This window comes from Marmota marmota, unplaced genomic scaffold (genome assembly GCF_001458135.2).
Source record: "Marmota marmota marmota unplaced genomic scaffold, marMar, whole genome shotgun sequence".
NCBI classification, from domain to species: Eukaryota; Metazoa; Chordata; class Mammalia; order Rodentia; family Sciuridae; genus Marmota; species Marmota marmota.
Genome location: NW_026000241.1, coordinates 11610812 through 11635550, shown reverse-complemented (window position 1 = coordinate 11635550; position 24739 = coordinate 11610812). Strand labels below are relative to the sequence as shown.

The 24739-nt window shown below is 48.2% G+C and overlaps 1 protein-coding gene across 2 annotated transcripts; it reads right to left on the bottom strand.

Annotated features, from left to right (window-relative positions):
* Positions 1-272: 272 nt before the first annotated feature.
* On the bottom strand, positions 273-24739 carry Pomgnt2 (protein O-linked mannose N-acetylglucosaminyltransferase 2 (beta 1,4-)). 2 transcript variants are annotated; one of them, XM_048794706.1, is made up of 2 exons: positions 24537-24739; positions 273-2569 (listed from the first exon to the last, which is right to left on the bottom strand). In XM_048794706.1, the coding sequence occupies exon 2, from the start codon at positions 2463-2465 to the stop codon at positions 723-725; it is 1743 nt and encodes a 580-aa protein (XP_048650663.1). In that variant the 5' UTR covers positions 2466-2569; positions 24537-24739; the 3' UTR covers positions 273-722. The 2 variants fall into 2 exon arrangements, with proteins under 2 accessions (XP_048650663.1, XP_015344898.1); XM_015489412.2 differs by lacking the exon at positions 24537-24739 and adding an exon at positions 22620-23148.

The window sequence follows — 24739 nt, the reverse complement described above, 5'->3', positions numbered from 1 at the left end:
TATCAGAACTGACGCCAGCTACGTCTACCCAGGTTTTGAGTCTAAGACAAACTCCTGGTGGCCATGCTCATCCTCATCGCCGTCCTCTCCCACCTACTTCTGGGCTTTATCCCACATACACAATACAGGTGGCATGAATCCAGCTAGGCAGATGAGCTCTCTCCAGCCTGCTCACTGCTCAGATGTGCCCACTGCCACATCTCCTTGGTTGACAATCAGGATTGAAGGACTACCAACCCCCTTCCTACTACTCAATGAAAAGACGTGACCAAGATGTTTATAATCATTTAATGACTGTTCCAAACACCCTTCACTGGGCTGCAGGTGAATTTCATGGCAATGAAGCTGATGGACCACCCAACCTACAACTCGGTGGTTACTCAGTCCCCAGAAGGCTGGACAAAACCCAAAGGACCTAGAAGATCACTTAGCCAAAGCGGTTCCCTAGGATTCTTACTGTCCTTCCTCCTTCCCCTCCTGCCCACTAAGGAATTCTCCAGGGTATGGATGATCAGGCCAGCAGAAGGGGGTGGGGCCCACCTCTCTAGCACAAAGAGGAGCCCTGGGAACACCACACCCAGGTGCGATAAGACGACACAGGGACACAGGCCTGCCCAATAAATAAACAAGTCAACCCTAGACATTGCCACAGCAGGATCAGCGGGCTCAGGGCACAGAGCTGGAGAAGCCACCCTCCCTGGGGCCTGGCAGTGGCCTGCTTGCTACGTGCTGCACACCAGGACGTCTGCAAAAGGTCCGAGGAGGATCTTGTTGAAGATGCAGCGGACCCACACCAGGTAGGTCGTGAAGGGCTTGATGTTCTCGGTGAAGGTGTGGTTCTGCAGGGCCAGGATGTAAGGCACGTAGGTGTTCTCCCCCTGCTCCTGCAGCCACACCTCGTACTTCACCTCCCTCACCTTCAGGTACTTGAGGTTCCAGGGGATCTGCCAGGAAACAGTGAGGCGAGCCTCGGAGGCGCCCTGCACCGATGCCTGGCATCGCGCCTCCCGCACCTTGCCTGGGTACAGGCCCACTGTCCACTTCTGCTTTCGTGGCCCTGGCTGGCCCTTCACCACACGCCGTATGGTCTGCATGAGGGAAGAGACATCCACCTTGGTGTCCTGGTAGATTCGGAAGAGCCACTCAGGGTTCCGGCAACAGAGATGCCGGGGGACCTCACGGCTCTGCAGGATACGGGCCTGCTCGGCCCGGTCCAGGTGGGTGATGCCCCCCTGGTCCCAGGGCCGCTCAGGGTGTGTGACTGTATTCTCTGGCATCACGTTCCGCCAGGCGACATACTGGAGGTCCATGCCGGGCAGCGTGGCCAGCGTCTTATAGGGGGTGTAGTGTTCAGGATTGACAGCATATGGGAAGAGCTCAACCACAGTGGCCCCCCGGGGCAGGAAGAGGGCGGTGACCAGCTGGGCTCCATGCATGCTGACCAGCATGGAGGCGTTGCTGACCAGCCGCACAACATCTGCAAAGGTGTGGTCCTCCAGGGACACTGTCACCGTCTTCATCTGGAACTCCTGTGCCAGCGCCAGCAGCAGCTCTGCTTCATTCAGGATGAGTCTGTTCTGGGTGCGGCTGAAGACCAGGATGTACTCCTCTCCCAGGGCGGCCCCGGCATGGCTCACATTCAGCTTCTCCATCATGAACTGTGCAAACTGGCGGATCTCGTTGCCAGAGACGAGGATGTTGGCCTTTGGGCCCTGGGGCTGGACAAAGCCATACTGGTACCAGGTAGTGATCTTGGAAAGGCCCACAAAAGCATGGGAGAAGCACAGCAGCCGGCCCAGGGTCTTCAGCTGGGTCCGCAGGAGTGGCTGCTTGGGGCTGAGGAGCTTGTACAGGTCAAAGTGTGCCCCCTCGCCCCAGCCCTCCATGAAGAAGAGCCGGGCCTCCTGGGCCAGGCCGGGAAACTGCTGCAGGGTGTAGAAGAGGGGCAGCAGGTCATCGTGGAAGACATGCATGAGGTTGTCGGGGTTGAAGCGGTTGGCAATGAGGGCCACGTCGGGCACGAACACCGGTTTGGGCATGAAGCGCAGGGCGGCGGCGGGCAGCTCCACGAAGTTGAAGTACTGGGTGTTGTGGTCCTCCACGGTGGACAGGTCCAACAGGGCGGGCTGGAAGCGCCGAGAGCCCAGGTTGGGCAGCATGACGGAGGTGTTGCCGTGGAAGAAGATGAACTCCTCGGCCTCGTTGGAGTAGCAGAGCCACTTGAAGCGGCAGATGCGGTCGGTGTGTGTGCGGCCCGTGCACACCATGTGGGTGCCGCCCTCCATCAGGATCTGCAGAGCCTTTGGGTAGTCGATCCTCAGGGCCAGCGTTGGCTCTGGGTCCTGCTGGCCCAGGGCCAGCTCCTCTTCCAGAGTAGCCGCATGCTCACGTAGCCGCACATGCTTCCAGAGGACTGCGGCCAGCACGGACACCAGGAGGGCATTGAACACCGCTGAGAGGTGCATCCTAATGCCACTGTGGGGCCCTAGTGAGATGATGGCTGCTGGGAGGTGTCACAGGTCAGGTGGGCCTCACCCATCCCTGTGGGTGCCCCAAGGATCAGGAAAGCCTATAGGGTAGAGAAAGGAAAAGGAGTTGACGCAGTCAGTCCAGAGTCATGACAAGCTCCCACTATGTGCCAGGCACTGCACTAGGCTTTGTATGCCTGCTATAGCACTGGGTCTTTGTAATCACTGTGAACATGGGTAGCTGCAACAATAGACTGTTGTTCAAGAGCCACTCCAGCCCATGGCTCCCGCAGGTACAATAGGCGTGTTTGCACCTGATCTTGGACCTGGCCAGTGAGATGTTAGTAGGCAGAATCTAATGAAAGGTTGCAGAAGGTGCTGGGACTGCCTTGGCCTCTTTATACTTGGCTTCTTTACACTGCTGTGTGTTCAGGCTAACTTAATGGCTCCAAAGGAATAAGAAGTGTGTAGCAGAGCTACTCTACTCATGCCTGGACCTGCTCAGTAGGCCCCCAGAGGCCTGAGTGAGCCCAGCCAAGATCAGCAGCGCCATCAGCCGAATCCAATCAGGCAACATGTGGACATCAGGGCAAGCAGTACTTATTATCATGTCATTGAAATTCTGGGGCTGTTTACAAAACACTGCCGTGGCCAAAGTTAACCAAGGTCTGTGTGATTGGCAGGCCATAGAGAAAATGCCCTGGAGTGGCCTGACACTCCTAGATGTCAGGTAATAATGCTCCTCACCAGGAGAACAAATGGCACTGAAGCCCCGTGAGCACTGTTCCTAGGCTGCACACCAAAACCCCTTCTGAGAGACACGTGCGTGGACACACAGGGAAAAGATCAGGCAATGTCTGCTCCTGCTTAAAGCTCCCTTAGAAATCACTCCTGCTGGTTTTCAGAATTCTGGAGAATGGGTAGTAACTCACCCTCCTCTGTGGTCTGACAAAAGAATATATCTGGGTGTCACCACTGACCAATGTTTTGCATAATGAGGTCCCCACACCTATAGAGAAGCTTGGCTGGGGTGGGCATTCACTCTCCTTTTTTTGTGACACTGAAAGAGTATTACACCTGACCTGGGGATCAGGACTATTCAGACGGTTGAAGCAGCTCACCCTCAGCAACACAGGAACAGCATGGGTGGTATGCACTGCCACTTCCCTGGGGAGGCTCTATCCGCCCCTTTATTCCCTTGCAGCTACCTTCTGATGCAATGTCTACCTTGTGACATCCAAAAGAATCAAAGTGCAATCTTACCCAGAAAGAAAAAGTGTCTTTGGTTAGGTTCCCTAAGAGGCAGAGGCAGAGGCAGAGAAGGATTTGAATCCAAATAGTTTGAGAAATTATCCTGAGAAATACTTGTAGGTGAGTAGGAAGTGAGACAGAGAAAGGCGGTGAACCAACACAGGGTACGCTGATGAGCTGGCCTCTGCTTGGGGAAAGCTGAGATGTGTGTCTATCAGCTCCTGTCCAGCACTGATTGAAGGACATTCCTGAGGGACGATCTCTTCTGACCTACCCTCATTCAAGGATTGAGCACACACACAAATCTGTTATAGAATGCCCCCCACCTGCACCCCCACCAATCTCAAGTGTAATGCACTCCAGTATTTTTTTCTTATTCTTAAAAAAAAAAAAAAAAGGCTGGCCATGATCATCTTAATTGATTTTACAACGTACTAATAGGTTTGGCCACTTACTGTTTAAAAAATACTAGTCTACACCAGAGGTTCTCAAACTGCTAATTACCAGGATCCCAGGGACATATGCTAAAATCCATAATCGTGGCACCAACCTAGAAGTCCCGATTCAGTAGGTCTGGCGTGTGGTTTAGGCAACCACATTGTTGTTCTCTTTTCCTACCTTCTTATGCACTAATTGGATTCCATTTTGACTTGTCTACCATCTACCGTGTTTCTGAGGATACCTCTTGGTAAAATTTGTGGTGCTTTCTCCAAGGTCTTACATTTTACATACGAACTTGCCAATCTGCTAGTTCCACATTTTGCCTTTTGAGTGAATACAGAAATGCTACCTCCATCCAGTTTATTCTCCCCTCTTTATCATGTAACGACAGTAAGGATTCCTCTACACACATCTGAACCCATACTGGACAATGTAACAATTTTTGTTAAATATAATTTCCTCAAGAGGAATAGAATAGTCTGTTACATTTATCCATTTTTACTTCTGCGTTTCTTTCTTCATTTCTGACGTTCTCGTTGTCCTTCGGTCACTATATTCTCTCTTTTGAACTTTCGCTAGCCATTCTCTTCAGGCAGATCTGGCCACAAGTTCCTTTGGTTTTTCCTTCAAATGAAAATGTCTTTCACCTTCCTCCTAAGACATTTTCTCTGGGTATAAATTTGGGAGGGGGCGGGTGGGAGGGTGACAAATCTTTTCTTGCAACATTTGAAAAGTGATAAACAACTTCCTCTGGTCTCCTTGATTGCGGGTTAAGTGGCTGTCATTTGAGTTGCTTTTCCTCTAGAGGTCAAGTACTATTTGCCTCTTGCTGCTCTTCAGATTTTTTTTTTCTCTGTCTTCAGAATTTTGATTATGGAGCGTCAGCATGTCTTTCCTTGGGTTTATTCTGTTTGGGGTTCACCAGATTCTTGAATCTGTAGGTTTCTGTCAACAAATTTGGGGAATTTTCAGCTATGATTTCTTTGGATACTTTTTTTTCAGTCTCACACTGCTCTTCTAGGTCTCCAATCACACTGACAGATTACAAAATTTATGGTCCCATAGACCTTTGAGGCTCAGTATGTTTTCTCTGTTCCTCTGAATGAATTATTTTTTGTTTGTTTTTTAATGATTTTTTTTTAGTTGTAGTTGAAATAACACCTTTATTTCACTTGCTTATTTTTTATTTTTTTGTATGTGGTGCTGAGGATCGAACTCAGGGTCTTGCACTTGCGAGGCAAGTGCTCTACCGCTGAGCCACAACCCCAGCCCTGTCTGAATTCTTGAATTCCATTTTTTTTCTTTTTTTTGCAGTACTGGGTATTGAACCCCGGGGGTGCTCTACCACTGAGCTACAACCCAGGCTTGGTAAGATTTTTCTTAAAGTAGAAAATACAAAGTTGCTGAGGTTGGCTTTGAAATTGTGATCCTCTTCCTCCGGCTTCCCATTTGCTGGGATTCCAGGTGTGTGGACCACCATGTGTGGCTTGATTGGGTATTTTGTCGTTCTGCCTTTGATGTTCACTGATTCTTTTCTGTCATTGCCATGCCTCACTGAGTCCACCCAATAATTTAAAATGTTTGGTTGCTGTATATTTTAGTTTTCAAATATGCATTTAGTTTTTTATATCTTATTTCTTTTCTGAGACTTCTTTGGACATTGGAAGTCTCATGTGATGATACTCTGGATCTTATTTAAGTATTCCATTTTAGCAGGCTTCTGCTAAAGCTGTGCTGCTGGAGGAAGGGTGACATGGACTCTTCTTTGAATGGGGACTGAAGTCCAGGATCCCTACCTGGCCTCTGCCAACCCTAGCCAGGTGGATGTGAAGCGTGTCATGACTTTTGAGTTTCCTCAGCTGGCTTCCACTGACCTCTGACTGGAGGGAGGTGTCATCACCATTGGGGCGGGGGCCTAGGGTCCATGACACCTCAAGGGGATTACAGTGAGGAGGTACACCTGTTGCCACTAGGCAGTGGCACAAATCCAGGCCTCCAGCCCAGCCCCATGCCACAAGGAGGAGGTGGGCACTGGGTCCTCTGAACAGTCTTGGGCACCTCTCCGCCATGGAGAGCAGGTCTGCTCCAGTCCCTGAAGCTTGCTCTGAGATTCCTCTGGAGTCCTCCCCTTGCCAGCACTGTGCCATCTCTTCCACCCTGGCTTGGCCAGGGACCATCAGAACATGTCTCAAGGAGCCGACTCCACAAATTAGTTTAACAGATAGCCAAGTCTCTGAAAGAGCAAACCTAAAGGCCCACTAATCAATCAGTTATCACATGGGGTCCCAAACCAGCAGACTGACCTCCTGGTGCACTCCTGGTGGCAGGCAGCCCCCAGAAGAGGGTGTGTGCTGTCTGGGGAAGCTTGAAGATAAAAAGCCACATGACTCGTTCAAACTCCAGCTCCCTGACCTACTGGGTGGCCTTTTCCTCTGATCTCTGGTTTCTTGACAGTAAAAATAAGTGGAACAGCACCCTCCTCCCAGGGCTGTGGAGGAGGTCAGGATTCATATACAGGTTGAAACATGAATGCATGAATACTTGGGCCAATTTTGATGTGCAAAAATAGCAATTTCATTCAGTTAGGTTCCACCTAACAAGTGAAGTATATAACAGGGAGGAGAGAGAGAGGTTTTGAGGCACCTTCATGGTTAATAAAGGGCTGCAGAGAATTTGGCACTTCGAAATAGTTTGGACACACTTGGCTGCCTTCATCTGATTTCGAGCAAAAGCTGATCAGTGCTGAGGCAGAAACTGTCACTTTGCATCACCATCATTGGAAACAAAGGATTTAAACCCTAAGAAGATTCTTTCCAAAGAAGACGGAGGCAGAGAGCAGACAGCAAATGTCACTGGCTGTGCTGACTGTAGCACGTTGGGTGCAGGTCAGAGGTGACCCTCTGCCTCTTGGGCACCCAGGTCAAGGACACTAATCAGCAACCTTGAAGACACTGCTGATCCACCCAGCATCCACTCCATATCCTCCCTTTCCTAACACAACCCTGTGTTTGCAGACAGCCACCCCTCCCTCGCTCCCCACGAGACTCAGAGAATCCACGACTTTGTAGCTCCAGACACGGCTCCAGCACAGGGCATGCTCCCGGAGCCAGATGTGGACCCCAGTGTGGTACACTGCCAGACTAGGACCAAGGGGAAGGAGTCATGGTCCATATTCCCACCCATGAAAAGAACAAAGAAGGTATTGTCCTGTGGCTGTTGACAGCCACCTGCTGACCATATGGAAACTGACTTGGGGACAAAGAATGCCCAGAATGGAACAGCAGGAGAGACACAGTGGACCCTGGGGACATCCCCAGCCCCACCTCTGGCCTTCCTGCTGTGAGAGGTAACTCTTCTTACTGTTCTTAAAGCCAGGCTGCGATGGGGCTTTGGCATCTCACAGAAAAGAGCATTGTGACTGGTACCAAGGGAGCATCTCTGCAAATGTAGTGTACAGCGTGCAGCAAATGCAAGGGGGAATTACTTGGCATGGGTTTCCCTGTGACCCTTCTAAAGTGGGTAAATGAAGCCCTCTCCCTAAGAAACTTTTGCATGAGAAATGAAAATGAATGGTGGGCCAGAGAGGAGCTGTAGTTTCCCACCAGGGTGCCGTCTGCTGGTAGGGAAGACTAGGGCAACTTGAGTGTCATGGTGCAGGTAGCAGGTGGCTCCAGGGAACCCTACAGGCAGCAAGTGCCTGACTCCTTGAGTAAGAGTCCTGGTTTGGCAGTTTCCTGGAGCTCTCAGGAGGAACACAGGAATATGATCTCAAGGGTGGAAAGGAAGAGGGAGACCAACAGTCCAATCAGGATTGGAAGAGATCACAATGAAGCAGTGGACAGAAGCTTAGAAGAGTCAGCTAAGAGCAATGTCAAAGGCTGGGTCCCAGCTCAAGGCACTTGAACTTGGCAATAGGAAGCTATTATAGATCTTCGAGCAGAGCAGCCTAGAGGCAGAGAAGCTAATTAGGAGCTTACGGGCTCAGTGTGTCTCCCTCTTGGCAAGGGAGAAGATGGCCTGGGAGTTAGGCTGTGGACACAGAAGAGGGAGCAGAGGGCCTGGTGGGTCCCACTCTGCATGGAGGGGATGCAGGGCAGGGAACTTCTGGTCCAGCCAGGAGGTGGGAGGCTAGGGTGCCACAGGTACCCTCTTGGAAGAGTTTTGACCTTTTGGTCAGTCCTGTTCATCTTCAGGGGAGGGTTTCTACAAGCCCAGGTACCCTGAGGGTGAGAAATTGACTTAAACTTCAGTATTTCCTAATCTTTTCAAACCCATGTACCCACTGGTTAAACACACACACACACACACACACACACACACTTCATGCCTCAAATTGGTCTACATCTTTCCCTGAGAGACTCAGTAACAAGGGAGTCTCTTCTTTAACATCTGCCCCTGAGGACGAGGGGATTTTATCAAGCTGATGTTGGTATTTTCTATCTGTACCTATACCTGTTTATCTGTTTCCTGATGTAAAATCATGCCACTGCCTGTGCTTTTTCAAATATACACATCCTCATCTGCAAATTCTCCATCCAGTCCCACTAAGCCAAGAACTATTACTATGGATCTGAACCACATTAAACTGCTGATGTATGACCAGTTTTGATCAGTGTCCATGGTCCTGCCACAAGAACCAGCTCTCCTTACTGCCACCACGACCTGGAGAGTATCAAGCCTGCTCAGAAGAGAGAGACGCTGTACTAAGATGTGATCTCAGCTGGAGCAGCCAGGAACCAGCAGTGGACACAAGGAAAGAGCTCATCCACCCTTAAGCTCAGGAGAGGAAAACAGAAAATAAGAGAAGGTACAAAAAAAGGGGTAAGCAGGGAAATGCAAAGTCAGGGAAGAGAAAGTCTCACCAGGATGTGAGAGAGCACTTTGAAGTCCTTAGCTCAAATATGGTCCAAGGAATTGAAGACTCGGACAGAATGACAAGGAAGAAAATGAGCAGAAGGACAGCTAGGACACCTGTGATCACATACTATCCTACGGACAGTCCCTAGTTCTGTCCCCTGGGAGAGCCTGAAAGCAAGAACACCACAGTAGTAATGAGCACAACCATATCCAGTGTCGATCTCGAAACACCTTTTTCTGCTACAAGGAACCAGGGCCCCTTGAGGAAGTGGCTGATTCCAAGGGAGGGAAAGGGAGGTACAGATGAGCTTGGAAAAGCAAACTCATTAATAGAGATTAGTCCATGTGTAGATTCATAGTTGAATGGACTGTTAGGGAGGTAGTGAAAACTGTAGGAGTAGGGCCACTTGAAGGAAGTGGCTCTTTAGGGATGGGCCTTTGGGAACTATATCTTGACCCCAGCCCCTTCCTTTTTCTATTCCTCTGCTTTTGGCCACCATCAGGTGAGCAACTTTGACTTTGCTTTACCACACAGCTACCCCCAACTGCCATGATGTTCTGCCTTACCAGGGATCCAGAAACCATGGAGCCAAGTGACCAGACTAAAACCCCTGGAACCATGAGCCAAAATAAATCTTTCCTCCTTAAAGTTGTTTTTCTGAGGTATTTTGTCACAGTGACAAAAAGCTGATTTAACATACACATAGTGCCAGAATCTAAGAAAGTGCTCCAAACAGTGGGGACACAGCAAAAGATACAGGAGCCAACCTAAAAGAATTCCCAGTAGAGAAATCTGAGATAATCTGAGTAACAAAATTAAAAAGTAATAGTAATGAGTTATAACCCGTGGAATACTATAAATATCCATGAGTCAATATTGATATGAATAATTGAATGAAAAGAAGAGACAGATCTTCCTTTTAGGATTCTAATTAATAAATGTAAAAGCAATGATAGAAATAGAAAAGTCACCATTTGGCAGATAGCACAGTAATGACTGTTGCCGAAAAGATCTGCTGATAGATGCTAAAATTAGTGGGTGAAAGTATAAAGAGAAATAGGATATTTGCATAGTCTCAAAGTATCCCCCCACGAGAGACATGTTACTTACAAAGGTAAAAATGGAGACTATAGGAGCAAGGCCTGGCAGACATCCCCGGAACCAAGCAATCAAAGTCAATATCGCCAGCCAGAACACACTGACATCATAAGCCCCAACACGATGCAGTGAAAAGGGGACCTCACTTCTGCAGTTTTCTGCCCAAACTACCCACTTCAATCTGTATTTCCCAGTGTGGAACCTTGGCCAGTTCACAGAGAAAATATTAAACACAAATCAAGGGAAGGTCTACTGAATAACTAACTGCTCAGTTCTTTCAACAGCAGTAAGGTCATGAAAAATAAGGGAAGACCTCGAGGGGCTGTCCCAGGGAGCAGACCAAGGAGACTGAGCCACAAAAATCAATGTGGGATCCTAGTTTGCATCCTGGACCATGAAACAGGACCTGAGGGGGACAACGGGCAGAATATGAATAAGGTCTGTGGTTTAGTTACCACGTTGTGTGAATGTCTTGTTTCTGATCATTCTACTGATGACCATGTAACAGGTTCACCTGGGGGAAGCTGGGTGACTGGTTTTTATAACTTTTCTGCAAGTCTAAAATTGTTGCAAAATAAAAAGTTATAAAAACGGTCAGATGACTAAAGAAACCCAAGAACGTGGGTCTCTTTAGCTGAAGTGATATGTATGTGTTTTAAAATACTCCAGCACAAAAAGAAGACACGGGCAGAAACTGGCAGGAGGATACTCACTGTGGAAAACGATAATGGGGTTTTTTACATGGCCCCCTTCTGTATGTAAGAGATGGGTTAACATAAGAGAGAGGTTAAAAGGAAGCAATCCTTAAATGAATCATTATTAAAAATGATGAGGATTCTGGTGGTGAGACAAGAAATTAATATTTAGAAAAAATAAAATCCTACCTAGAAAGATAAGAGGCAGTTGCATGTAGCCCAAGCTGACACATATTTTGCTCTGATTAGAGACAAGAACGGCTTCCAACAGAAGCTAAAGCTAAAACGGCCACACTCATGGAATATCAGAAAGCAAGACCCTCAGCAAAACGAGGAAAGTAGAAAGGGAAGACCCACCTCCAGCCTGAACGGACCCCCCAGGCCCTGGGTACTCCCGACCTCTCTGTACTTGTTCTGCCCATCTGCCCCTCTCCTGGGTATCCCTATGGTCCAGGGTAGGCTTGGGAGCAGATGGAAATGTGGGGCAGGGGCCTCCTCTGAACCTGGCTGGCTGTGTGTGCTGTGGCCAAGCCCAGCCAATAACTGAGCTCAGGGCCATGGGGCGAAGCTCACGGCATCTGGAAACCTGGGGTGGGGTAGCAAAGACCAGTCTCTGAGTCACGGCTGGACAGTGGAAGAGGTTTTTACATTAGATGCTAAGTCCCCTACCCCACCCTCAGGCTCCACCAGCATGGTGTTGTCAGAAGGCAGGACAGATCAAGACTGGGCACTTGAGGTTCCTGAGTTACCCATTCCAAGGGCAGGAGGTGAGGAACAGGAAGAAAGCTTTCCTGGTGATGGAGAAATGAACATTTTGCTAGAAACAGAGTGGGCTCTGAGGGTTGGATTGCCTGGGCTTCAACCAACTTCACAATTTGCGAAGCAGGCAGCCTGTGCTGCTGTGTGACGATGGGACTTGGGGCACAAACACCCCACGCCCCTCCTCCCCAGGTGGGACAGCTTGAGGCTGTTCTCCATTGGCTCCCAGGCTTCACCAACACAGGGAAGCTCCAGTTGTCCCAATCCACACATTCCGACTGCTTTCCTTCCTTATCTCACTTCCCCATGCTCCTGTTGCTTATTGGGACCTAGTAAAAAATCCACCTGCATTTGAATCCTTGTTTGAGGATCAGTTTTGAAATCCTAAATAGCACAGATGTGCTTGTATTTCAGCACTGCAGGGACACATGGACCTGCTGTAACATAGCCAAGGTATAAGCAGGAAGGCAACAAGCACTTGGGCAGTCAATGGTCACCAGAAAGTCCTTCCAGTCTTTCCCACACCCCTGAGTGTCCCTACCCCCATCAAGTCACTGCAGCCTATGTAAGCCAGCAGAACTGAAGGATCAGGCAAAAGATAACAGATGGAAGCAAACAGTACAGTAATCAGATCCCCAGCCCTAAAGAAGATAAACGGGCCTCTCCCCATCACTGCATCAAAGTGCTCCTGGATAATAAGTACAGAGTTCTCTAGGAAGAAAATTCAAAATGGTGAAAATAACTGGGCCAAGCTGCTTACTGGGCAACAGGCCCAATGATGTTCCCTTTCTCCAGGCCAGTTTTCACTGCTCCTGAGGTTACCAGAGCCTGGAGAGGCTGCTAGACTCGGTGACAACAGGGCAGGGAGGCAAGGACCTTGAGAGAGAACTTAGATTGCCATCCTTGGCCTTGGAGACTGAGAGGGACCTGGGGCCAAGCAGCTGCCTTCTGCAGGACTGGAGTGTGGTTGGGCTGATCCAACAGATGCTATTTGGTCCTGCTGTTTGACTAATCGTTCAAGGCAACTCCAGGAGCCAAGAGCCAGGAGCCTCCCCATGGCAACAGTGACAGAGTGCAAGAACTCATTGACTGAAGGCCTTCATGCCCACTTTTTCATCTGGTTCTGCTGTAACAGGTGCAGGGGCCAGATCACAAAGAACCTTGCTCTGCAGTGACAGGGACCTCCCTCCCACTCCAAAAAAAGAAGCTCATTTTTCTTCACATGCTTCCTCTGAACCCTCGAAAGCTCAAAAGCAGAGCCTGCCCCTCACCTGCTGCCTTTCATCCCCTCTCCCAATGAAATCACTTCTGAGCAGTGGGGCCGTATCCACCCTATACAGTAGCTGCCACATCTGACTGTAGATATGCCAGCTACTGTATATGTAAGGAGCTTCGTGCACACCTGGGGAGAAACACACACACACACACACACACACACACGCCTCACCACACTGCTGCTCAGCAGGGCAGTTCACTTTATCTCCATTTCTCACCCAGAGGGAGGCTTGAGGCTGGGCTGCATGTCCACAGTCCAGGACCCAACTCCACACATTTACCAGTGCTACCTGTTAGAGCTGAGGGCTGTAGAGAGGAATCCAGTCATGGTCAGTCATGAGGCTCCTTCTGAAAACCTATGCTGGTTCTTTTTTTCCTGGTGGTACTGGGGATTGAAACACTGAACCCAGGGGTGCTCTCCCCCTGGCAATCTACTGAGCTACATCCCTAGCACTTTTTTTTTTTTTAATTTTAAGACAGAGTCTTGCTAAACTGCCCAGGCTGGCCTTGAACTTGTGATTCTCCTTAGCCTCCTGAGTAGCTGGGATTATAGGTGTGTGCCACCACACCTACCCCTGATCTGTAGATGAGCACAAAGGTCTGGTAGTCTGTTAGGAGCAAAAGACACAATTGCTTCTGGGCTTCAAAAATCCATCCCAGGGCTGCAGTGGGACGGGATCTGGATGGGATGGAGTTGTCTTTGACATGGGCCGTTCCATGCAGAGGAAAAGAAAAGTCTGACAGTCCCTTTCCTGTTTAGGCAAGGCCATGAAAGGTGCTATAACAAAGTTTGCCAACCTTGCCCTGGCCAGGACAGCTGAACATAAAAGTGAACACCAAGCTGGGTGCAGTGGCGCATACCTGTAATCCCAGCAGCTTGAGAGGCTGAGGCAGGAGGACTCCAAGTTCAAAGCCAGCCTCAGCAACTTGGCAAGGCCCTGAGCAATTTGGCAAGATCCTGTCTAAAAATAAAATATAAAGAAAGGGCTGGGGATATGGCTCAGTAATTACTATCCCTGGGCTTAATCCCCAGTAAACACACCTCCCCAGCAAAAAAAGTCAAAACATACCAAAAAGTTGCACGTACAGTGCCAAAAAAAAACCTCCCACACTCTTACCCACATTCACCAACTGCTAATNAAAAAAAAAAAAAATCTGCCTATGCAAAATGGACTCCACATCCATTTTTTTTTTTTTAACTGTTCAGGACTTAAAAAAATAACTCAAATTTCCCATTTTACCCTACATGCAAGAGATGTAATTGTTTTGCCCAAGGATTCTCCTTAGTCCTGTCTGCTGGCTGAGGGGACTTGTCTTTACCAGGCAGGAGGTACAAAGTGAGAAAAGGAGGTCAGGGGTCCCTGCTGCCTTTCCCAATGACGTCTCACGTTGGAGGCTATTTCAAAGCAAGCCTGGCTGGGGGTGAAGAGATGCTCAAAAGGACAAATGCAAATCTTGATTCTATTCCTGAAATACTTAATAGATACTTAAATAAAGTCAAATATGGATTCCATTCTTCACTAGAAATGGCCTCAGTGGTACCTTCTCTGCTTGGGGGTAAGAATGTAAAACTGTCTTCTTTGGAAATAGACTCGTTACATGGCAAAGATCTCCCCCACTGGACTTGGGAGATACATCAACGGCTTCAACTGTGTTGTTTTCAGAAAACCTCTCCCACCCCTGATGGGGGACCTAGGAGGGTAGGAGTCTGAAAATCACAGCCAGACCTCCCTTGTCTCATGTTTCCTGCTGTGTTACTTTGTTCCAGACAAAGCCTGGTCTATTGCAGTGGCACCTCCTTCCAGGAGAGGTAAGGAGCAGGGGAAGGACTCGATGCCTATGGCTGAGTCAGAGCACAAATTCCCTTTAAGGATATCAGGACACCAAACAGGCATGTGCCTGAGTTCCCATCTTCCATTTTCCAGCAAGGAGCCAAGCTCTGAAGAGGTCCCCAAAAGAAATCTCTTCTGAAAACATCTGCTGGGGCCTGGATCTGTGGCACGTGGTGGAAAGCCGTGCCCATGAGTCTCACATGGCAAAGGTTTTTAGATTGCTACCTTCGTCGTCCTGACAACAGGCATCAGTCAGTGTGGATATGCATGACTCTGAACTTATTTAATAACCAGCATGGCACAGCTACCAGCCAAGCAGAATGATGTCAGCCAGCATGGCTGTACCTACCCCAACGGGCAGCACAGTGTGAGGGCCAGGGCAAGCCATCCCGATTCCCACTGATGAGAAGCTAAGGGAGCGGAGTAAACAGTATATATTTTTCTGCGAAACTGAGCCCAGAAACTTAGGAAGACAAGAACAGAATGGAGGAATGAGGTTCTGTACTGGCCTAAATTAGAGTATGTGCCAAAGATACGAAAACGAACAATGACATCCCTGTCCTCAAGGTTCTCACTGTGACAGAGGAGATGCAAGGCCACTGTTAATACCTGATATGACCCAGCTGTCAGATAGGAAAGGAATACGTGCTGTGGAGCAGTAATGAAGAGAGCACCTGAGCTGCTGGGGCCAAGGTGGGCCACAGACATCAGGAGAGCCCTCTATCACGCAGGCTATGGTGTTCCGTCTTCAGTGGGGCCAGCCCAACTCCTCATCTGACGACCCCTCCCCTGCTTCGATGTACCACAGTGCTTCCATAATGCTCCCTTGAGGAGGACCACCGTCAGGTGGGTATAGACAGTCTGCTTAGGCTCCAACACCTCAGTGCACTTTGGTCTGGGCTAAGAGCAGGCACCAGGGCACACAGAAGGCTACATGCAGATTCAAGTTCTAACCCCAAAGGTGGCAGGCAGGGGGTTCTTCCCTGGCCACAGACCTTACACACAGCTGCCTGCCTTCAGACTCAGGGGTAAAGTGGCCTTATGATCTGGGCTGGTTCCTTCACTTCCTCATCTGTACAATGGGAATAATCACCTCCTTAGGGTGTTCCAAGGACTAAATGAGGTTAAGGAATGGAAAGACTCTAACGCAGGTCTCAGCACTCATTAACTGCCAAAATTGTTTTGCCATTAGTGTTTCTAAAATTAATAATAAAAGGAAAATAAGAACCAAACCAGCCATATAGCTTCAAATCAATTCCTAAAGGGACTGGACCCCCAATTGCTTTGTGGATGAGGGCACACTATTATAGACTTCCAGGTTTGCTCAGTCTCTCAATGACTTCTTGACCTTTTCCTGTTACGATGGTGCAGAAAAAACTCCTCCCAGCCTGAGCAGTTTGCAACACAAAGTAATCAGAACCACCACCTCTAATATATTATGTCCCAGACAGTATACTAAAAACAATATATTCATTTCCTCATTTAATCCTCAAAACAATATTAAAAGACAGACACTATTTCTATTACCCCATTTGACAGAGGCTGGGAGAAGCTAAATAAACTTGTCCAGATTCCTTAGTCTGTATGGACTGAAATCAGGATTTGGATATGGATCCTAAGTATTGTGCAAAACTTGACAGCCCAGGCACCACTTGGGACCTCATCTTCTCAATGCTCCATGGTAAAAGCAGTGCAGGGTATTCTAATGGTCACCATTCTTACCATTCCCAGCCTCCTCCACCTCAGGCACCAGATTTAGGATCCAAGTGGCATGAGGAACAAAGAGCTTAGTGGCTTAGCCAGGATACAGCATAACACAGCAAGGATTGTTTTCCTTTCTCTTGGGGGAAAAAACACAAGAAATAAACAAGATCTTAAAATCATGCTTTAAAAAGCTGCTTAGAAACTGAGGCAGAAAGAGGATACTGCCAACTCACCCCTACCCCATAACCCACTGTACTCAGCTCCCAGAGCAGCTGAATATTATCAGATTCCCCTAGACTAAGTGAATCCTCCTTTCTAGGACCCATCTGTCCTAAGACGTGCTGCAGCACAGTGCCAATAATGCTGCCACATCTGTCAGACACAATGCAAGCTGGACAGTGGGGTGGGGCTGCTTGCCTGCAGCTGAGGCTGGTCAACCAGCACTGGGTGCAGAGTCCACTTCTGGAGTGCTCTGGCCAGACCCAGGCACAGAAAAGCCCACATGGGCCTCAACTTTTGATCCAGGGTAAAAGCCCCTGGAATCCCTGGCTAGAAGAGGGGTTGTAAACTCATGCTTCTTACTAGGGTCAGGAGCCAACAGGGAAAGAAAAGCTGAGTGGTCATGTGACCTTGAGACTGGGCACCTAGGTTAAAGAGCAGGTTGATGCAGGCCTGGTAGGAAAGCAGCCTGGTGGGACCTACTTGTATCAGTGGGCTTGGGTGTCCATAATGAAACACCACAGGTTGGGTGGCTTAAATAACAACAGTTTATTCTCTCATAGTGCTGGAGGCTGGAAGTCTAAGATCAAGGTGCTGGCAGGGTTGCTTTCTGGTAAGGCTTTTCCTCCTTGTTCTGTGGATACCTAAGCTGTTCTGCTATGACTTCACATCACCCCTTCTGTGTGTGTGCATGGAAAAGAGATCTCTCTGGAGCCTTTCCCTCTTTCTTCTAAGGACACCAGTTCAACCACACTGGGGCTCTGGCCTTATGACCTCCTTAAAGGGCTCACGTCCAAATACAATAAGTTGGGCTTAGGGGTTCAACATATGAATTTTTATGGGGGTATCATATTTTAGTCTATAATAATACTGTCCAGATTTTCCCAGAGAAGCCAGAAATCCATTTAAAATGTGAAATATCCTAATCTGTAACTTCCAACAAGTATACAAATGGAGTGGAGACCACCTTCAGGCCCAAGGACTGGGCTGCAGGCCTCACTGCTGCTGGTAAAAACAGGTGTGTTGTCTGTGAGCGCTAGTCTAAGGCAAACCCACTCCTGCTGGCCCTGCATCCTGCACCTGGTCCCCAGCTGCTTGTCTGACAGGAACAGCTGTTCACTGGTCACTCATGCAGGCACAGGGACTAAGGCGAGAGAATGGGTTCTGCCAGCACCTGTCAGACCCAGGCTTGCAGACAACCCAGTAGGTCCAGTCCAGACGGGGAACTGGCATAGTTTTATTAATATTATAGCAATTAGACTTTAAAGGGCTTATAATTGAAAATGACAGAATCTTATTTTGTCACTGCAAAGTGATTTTATCCTAAATGCAGCCTGAATATACAAGTACTAAACTACGGAAGCTTTGGGTTCTGCATGGATGTGTCGCATACGCTGAGTTCATAAGGAGCCAATGACTTTCACTAATTTGGGTCTGCCCTTAGGATGGTCTCTCACACCTTCCCCTCACTCTGTTACCAGAAGTTGGGTAACAGAACTGAAACCATGAGCCCTCAAATAAACTGCATACATGGAAGATGTAGTAACAACACGTGTACCACAATTAAACATTAATCGGATGCTGTTGATAAACTTGCACATGTACCAGAGATCAGATTTTTTAGCAAATGTATTTATCCTTTGGCAAAATGTCGACAGCTTCTGAGTGGTACCTGTAAACCTTAACAAGGATAATACCTCCTTGCTTTAGTTTACTTAGTTGTTTTTCTTCAGTGCTAGGGATAGAACCCAGGGCCTCACACATGCTAGGCAAGTACTCTACCACTGAGCTACATCTCCAGCCCTCCTTGCTTTAGATTAAAGAGCAAAGCAAACTCCAAGCTGGAGACAGAATGGGTTTGGAATGCCTTTCAAGGGGAAAGCCCTAGTGGAATTCAGGCCCATGACTCTGCTGAAGGGTGATGTCAGTCTTCCTGAGGATAAGCCCAGGCTTGCGCAGGAGGCAGGAGGCTCTGCTGAGCTGGAGGTGAGCCCAGCCTCCCTGCTGTGGCCTTTGTCCCTCTCACCAGTGTTCCACTTTGGAATGATGCAAACTTCTGCTCACCACACAGTCTGTCGTATCATCTAGCTTTTACTTGACACATGTGGGTCAACTGGAAGCTAAATCTGTCTGTATTGTCCTCTCTGGAGTCACAGGGCAGCACTACAGGTCACATAAAGAGATGGGAAGAGAAAGAAGACAGCCTATCATGGGGTTCACCTAGGTGTCATAGAACCCATTGTGCCAAGTCTTCAAAGCAAAACTACAAGTTAAAACAACACAAAACAGAAAACAATTTTGTACAGGGAAAGCTCAGACCCTAACCCTATGCACACAGAATGCAAGGGCCTTGTGCAAGAGGGAGAACTGAAGAAGACACCCTCTATAAGAAGGCGTAAGGCGGCCACAAAGAAATTTAAAGAAGTACATAATACACAGAGTTCTAGCACAAAACTGTCCAGAGAGGCTACCTGGAGAGAGGGTGCATGAGCTTTGAGCAATGTTTTGAAGGTGTCTGGTTGGAAATGACTATATAAATCTGTCCTTTGTGGTCACTGCTGTGCCTAGTTCTCCTATCTGCCCAGTAAGTCATGAGGCCTCCATGCCATGGGGGTCCTTCTCCACCCTAGATAGTGACAGCCAGGCCCAAAGCTATGTGCAGTTCAATGAGCAGACAGGTAGAACCTGGGAGCCCAGGCTGGGAGACAGGCCTGGGCAGGACCATGGACAGCAAGAGATGAAGCTGCCTGGAGACCTGGGTTTCTCCAATGGAGCCTGATGGGCTCACCTGATCACTTGAAGCCCCCTGTAGGGTAAAGCTTTGTTGTGGCCAGATGACCAATAGTCCCTGCCAGATGATCAGGGAGCCTGGAGCCCAGCAATGTTGAGTGGAGGGAGGTGACAGGCCTCAGTTTGGGATTTCCGTTGGTCTCATCACCATGGTGTCACCCTTGACTCCTCCCTTTCCTAACAATGATGATACAATCATAGCTAGTGGCTAGTATCCACTGGCCAGGCTCGAGAAGCAGGGTTCTGTGTTTTACAATGACAATCTTTACCGTATGGTTGGTAAAACCAAGGCTCAGAGAGGTCAGAAAGCTGTTCAAGTTTACACAAGAACCCAAGCAGGCTGGCTAGAGTGTCTGCAATCTTTTCTTCCTTTCCATTTGGAAAGAATTTCAAACATACCAAAAAGTTGCACGTACAGTGCCAAAAAAAAACCTCCCACACTCTTACCCACATTCACCAACTGCTAATTTGACACACTGTTCTAGTAGTCTCTCTCTACAAACTCTCTGAACCATTAAAAAATAAGTTGGAGACATCTTGCCTCTTTAGCCCTTAATACTCTGAGCACTTCTAAAGAACAAGAATATTCAGGAAATTAATATTGTCATACTATTATTAATCTGTGGTCTCTATTTTGTGGTACAGAATCCAATCAAGGACGAGGCATGACATCCACAATGTCTTTCTGGTCCCCTCTAATCTGGGGCAGGTGTCTCAGTCTTTCTGTGACTTTTATGACCTTGGCAATTTTTAAGTCAAAGATGGTTATTTTCTAGTATGTTCCTCAATTTGGGTTTGCCTTGATGTTTCCTTATGATCGAGTTCAGAGTATGCATTTTTGTCAGGAATCAGCCTACCCACTTAACCATTCAGACAACCTGCTCTATGTGGCTCTTTCTGAGAGACTCACCTTGGGGCAGCCAGGATGAGGAAAGATCAAGAAACCTGCACTATATAGACTGTTCAGAGGAGGAGGGAAGATTCCCTGGAGAAAGGAAGCCTCTAGACCCACAGCATTCTTCAAGCCTCTGAGGGGCTGGGTGACAAGAGTGAGGCTGCTCCAAAGGGATGGGGTACAACCCTTTCTATCTGTGAGGACTTGCATGTGCTTGAGGGTGACACATGTGATATGGGCATCTAAGCATAAGCATGGAATGCAGGTTCACTAACTCCCATACCCTGCCCTGCTCCAGCATAGCCATGAGGGCTGCTCCAGCGACTACAGAGAGAAGCCATGGGCAGGCAGCACAACTCCAAGGTTAGGGCTGTTTGAGCAGGGCAGGGCCAGTGATCCCCTGCTTGGAAATGGCCCAGCAAAACAAGATCAAACTGCCAGGGCTTCTGCACAGGGGAGAGAAGTGCTGGTCATGGGATCCTCCTAAACAAGACTGGCAGTATCTGCATGACCCGGGATACTAGAAATATGGACCTACTGAATCAGAGTCTCTCTGAGAGTAGGTCCCAAGAACATTTTAATAAAACTTCCAGGTAATTTTTATTGTGTTCAATAGAGGAAGGGACCTCTTCTATGTTTTGCAAGATGGAGAAAAGAAACAAACTCTTGGCATATGTTATGGTTTGGATAGGAAATGTCCTCCAAAAGCTTACATGAGAGACAATGCAAGAAAATTTTGGAGGAGAAATGATTGGGTTACAGCCTTAGCCTTAACCTGAGTTAATCCCTGATGGGATTAACTGAAGTGGTAGGGTAAGGACTGGGGCATAGCTTTGGGTATATATTTGTATCTGGAGAGTAGAGTTTCTCTGTTTCCTGATGTGAGCTGCTTCCCCCTGCCACCTTCTCCTGCCTGATGTTCAGCCTCACCTCGAGCCCCGAGGAATGAAACTGGCCTTCTATGTACTAAGACCTCTGAAACCATGAGCCCTCAAACTTTTCTTCCTTACAGTTGTTCTGGTCAGATCCTTCAGTCACAGAAGCAAAAAAAAAAAAAAAGACCAAAACAGCATAAGACTGTACCAACAGTCCCAAGTGGCAGAGTGAAAAATCTGACTTTTAGATGCTGGGCACTAGCTAGGCACCAGTGAAGATATGGGAAGCCAAAAAAAAATGGAAAGCTTGTTCCCTGTCTAGGAGAGCTAAGGAAAAGAAACTGCTGGCCTCTGTGGCAGGGAGGAATATCAATTCTACCACTATTTAATTTTATTGAGCATCTAGTATGTTTGAGACACTATCCTAGGCCCTCTTCATGCCCTATTTCATTTAAGCCTCACAAAAGCCTTCCAATGCAGGTACAAATATTTCTCCCCCACTTTCTTTTTCTCTTTTTAAATTTTAAATTAGTTAATTTATTTATTTTGGAGGGTGCTGGGGACCAAACCCAGGATCTTGCACATTCTAGCCAAGAGCTTTATCACTGAACTATCTCACCAGCCCTCTATTTTCTTTTGATAATAGAAAACTGAGGCTTAGTAGGGTTAAGTACTTGCTTAAGGTCTCAGAGGCACCAGGATTAGGACCTGCCTCTGACTTTAGGCATCTTCGCCTTGTTCTTCAGAAGTGTGTTCATCTGTCCTTCAGACTTGAAGGAACAATCAGTGGCTGAGAAGCAGGACAGAACTCAGAGCAGTAAGCTTTTATTACTCAAGGGCAGAGTAGGTGTGGATGGCTCTGGAAACACAGATCCACAGGCCATAGATGGTAGCTTAGCAACCCAAGGCTTCTTGCTGTAATTACTCCCCATCCAGCCAGGCAGCGAGAGTACCAGGCTGTGGCAGGTGGCTTAAGGAGCTGTGGCCATTCTCTCACCCCAAGGAGAGTCTAGGCAACACACCGGGGTGATAATTGTCCCAGCTGCTGTGCCCTGGTGCTGTGCTGAGATGGTTACAGCATCAATATACAATTACAAAACCACCGCTTTTTAGAGCTAAAAGAGCCCTTAGAAATGATTTTCTCCAACTCTTTTATTTCACCAAAGAGGTTTTGAGAGGTAGTGTGAGGTCTTACAGGCAGCGAGAATGAAAATGATGGCCAGCTGGCTCTTGAGTCCTTCTCTCATACCCAATGCTCAAGAGCTGCCTTCTTCTCAAAACAGAGATCAGCCCAGAGACAAACCATGCAGCTCTGACATGTCCCAGCAGCAAAACAAGGGTATTCTTCTCATAACCAAGCCTTCCAGGTCCCAGCCAGACTGCAGCCACACCCACCCTGTGTCTCTGTGATGAGAGGCCACAGGGTTTGCCTCCTCCTAACCCCTCCTCCTGAACTCACCGAGGGGATGCCCTCCTTGGCTGTCGCCACTCATCCATCAGCAGGAGGAAACACAGGAGCAGCCAGGCTGCAGGGCTCTGCAAGTGGTGCCAGGAGACCCCTGCTGCAGCACTGGAGGCTGCCCCGGATCAGATTGGCTTCAAGAATGGCAAAAAACACAGGCAGAGGAACAGAAGGATTAAATGGTACCCGTTCTGGGACTGGAGATGCCAGCTTCTGAGTTCCTCACCTGTCACTTAGCTACGTGACAGGCCAAACCTCAAACCCTACAAGGCCTCCACTTCCTGCTCTGGAAAACAGACCCAATTATACTCACTTCACAAGGAGGTTCTGGCTTTGTGAATTCAAAGAGACAACACAAGCAAAGCACAGTACCTGACAATTATTCTCATCATATTAACAATAATAGTAATATAACAATTCCTATTTACTGGCTCTTACTCTATGCCAAGCTAAGCACTTTACATGGAAGATCTCAATGACCCCCTACTACACACCACCTAAAGGAGGTGTTATTAATTCCATTTCACACTCAAGGAAGGATGTTCCTATTAAGGGGGCGGGGGGCTTGGGATTTGAATCCAAGTCTGCTTCCAAAGCCCAGGATGATATCTCTGGATTCTTCCTTTCACAACATTATGTCATCCAATTTGAAAAACCCTGGGAATTATATGATCAGCAGATCCTGGAGGAGAGTATACCCTCTGACAAGCAAGCTGAGATAGATGAGGCCTCTTGGGGAATGAGGCATTTTGTAATTTAATTTTCTTACCAGAAAATTTTACAGAGGAAAAAAAAACTTAACATTCAGTAGAATATACCTCCAGTCCCTTTTAAAATTTTATTTGGAGACAGGGTCTCACTAAGTTGCAGACACTGGCCTTGAACTTGTCTGTGATCCTCCTGCCTCAGCCTTCTGAGTTGCTGGGATTACAGATGTGAGTCACTGCACCCAGCCTATTACTGCTATTTTCTGAAGCAAGGCTCAAAGCAAGCACTTGCCAAGCAGAAGGCCAGTTAGAAACACACGAAGCTGCCCTGATATCCCAACACACTGAGATGATCAGGATGCTCATATGGCCACCATGACCCAGTAACAAGTACTCTTCCTTTTCTCTGCTGAGGATCTCCACTCTTCCCTCCTCTCCTCCCACAGGGACTCAACACTCAAGCTCTGACATGCTAGCCTCTCTAAGGATGCAGGGAGGGAACTTAAGTTCTTTCCTGACTCTGCCACCACCTGGGATTCAGAGCCCTCATCTGTAATGTGAAAAGATGAATTGGAAAACTTCCAAGATCCATGGCAACTAGTTCCAGTAAAAACAAACCTGGGTCCCAATCTCACCTCTAACACTCTATCGTTAGCAAACATGGCTGCCGACATTGGCTGTGCACTCACACTATTCCAGATCCAGGGCTGAAAACTTGCTTGAGGATTCATTTAATCCTCACAGCAACCTTGTGATGAAGGTATTCCATCCCAATTTTACAGAGGAAAAAAAAAAAAAACAAACAGGATCAGACAGGATAAATGAGTTGGTAAAGGGCACACAGCTAGTAAATGAGCCAACTTTTTAATGTTCAGCACATGTAACCATAAACATTTGGTGAACGAACCCTGGTCTGTCTGTGCTCTTAGCTACTGAACTCTAATCAAGCTCACTCCATAAAGCTTAAGTCCTCTTTTCCCATGCGGGGCCATTTCTCCTAAGAGTAAGCTCTGAGAGCTGGCTGGCATAAAGTAAGTGGACACCGGTTGCTCACCACCTGCTGCAGGGCTCCGGATGAGGGTCCCATACTTTAATAGCAATGAAGTCTGGTCAGTGACCAGGAGACGGGTTTCTACACATGAGCCCACTGGGGTGCCTCCATCATGGCTACACTGGCACTGTCAGTCAGGCCACAGCAGGCTCTTACCACTGATTTCTCGGTTGGTGTCCTATTGAGCCCAAGGGACTCGGGGTCAGCTGCAGGCCTGCCCAGGTATTGCCTTTAAAGGCAGCGCCGGCGGCCCAGGGCCGCTCCAGGCACCTCGCCTGGCTCCGCGCCACCCGCATTAAATGCGCACCATCCTTCCCAAAGGAAAAGGGCGTGAGGACCGGCTGCCAGGGCCCGCCACG

Excerpts from the sequence above, each read along its gene's own strand:
- Pomgnt2 (XM_048794706.1), bottom strand. The coding sequence starts at position 2,465 with ATGCACCTCTCAGCGGTGTTCAATGCCCTCCTGGTGTCCGTGCTGGCC.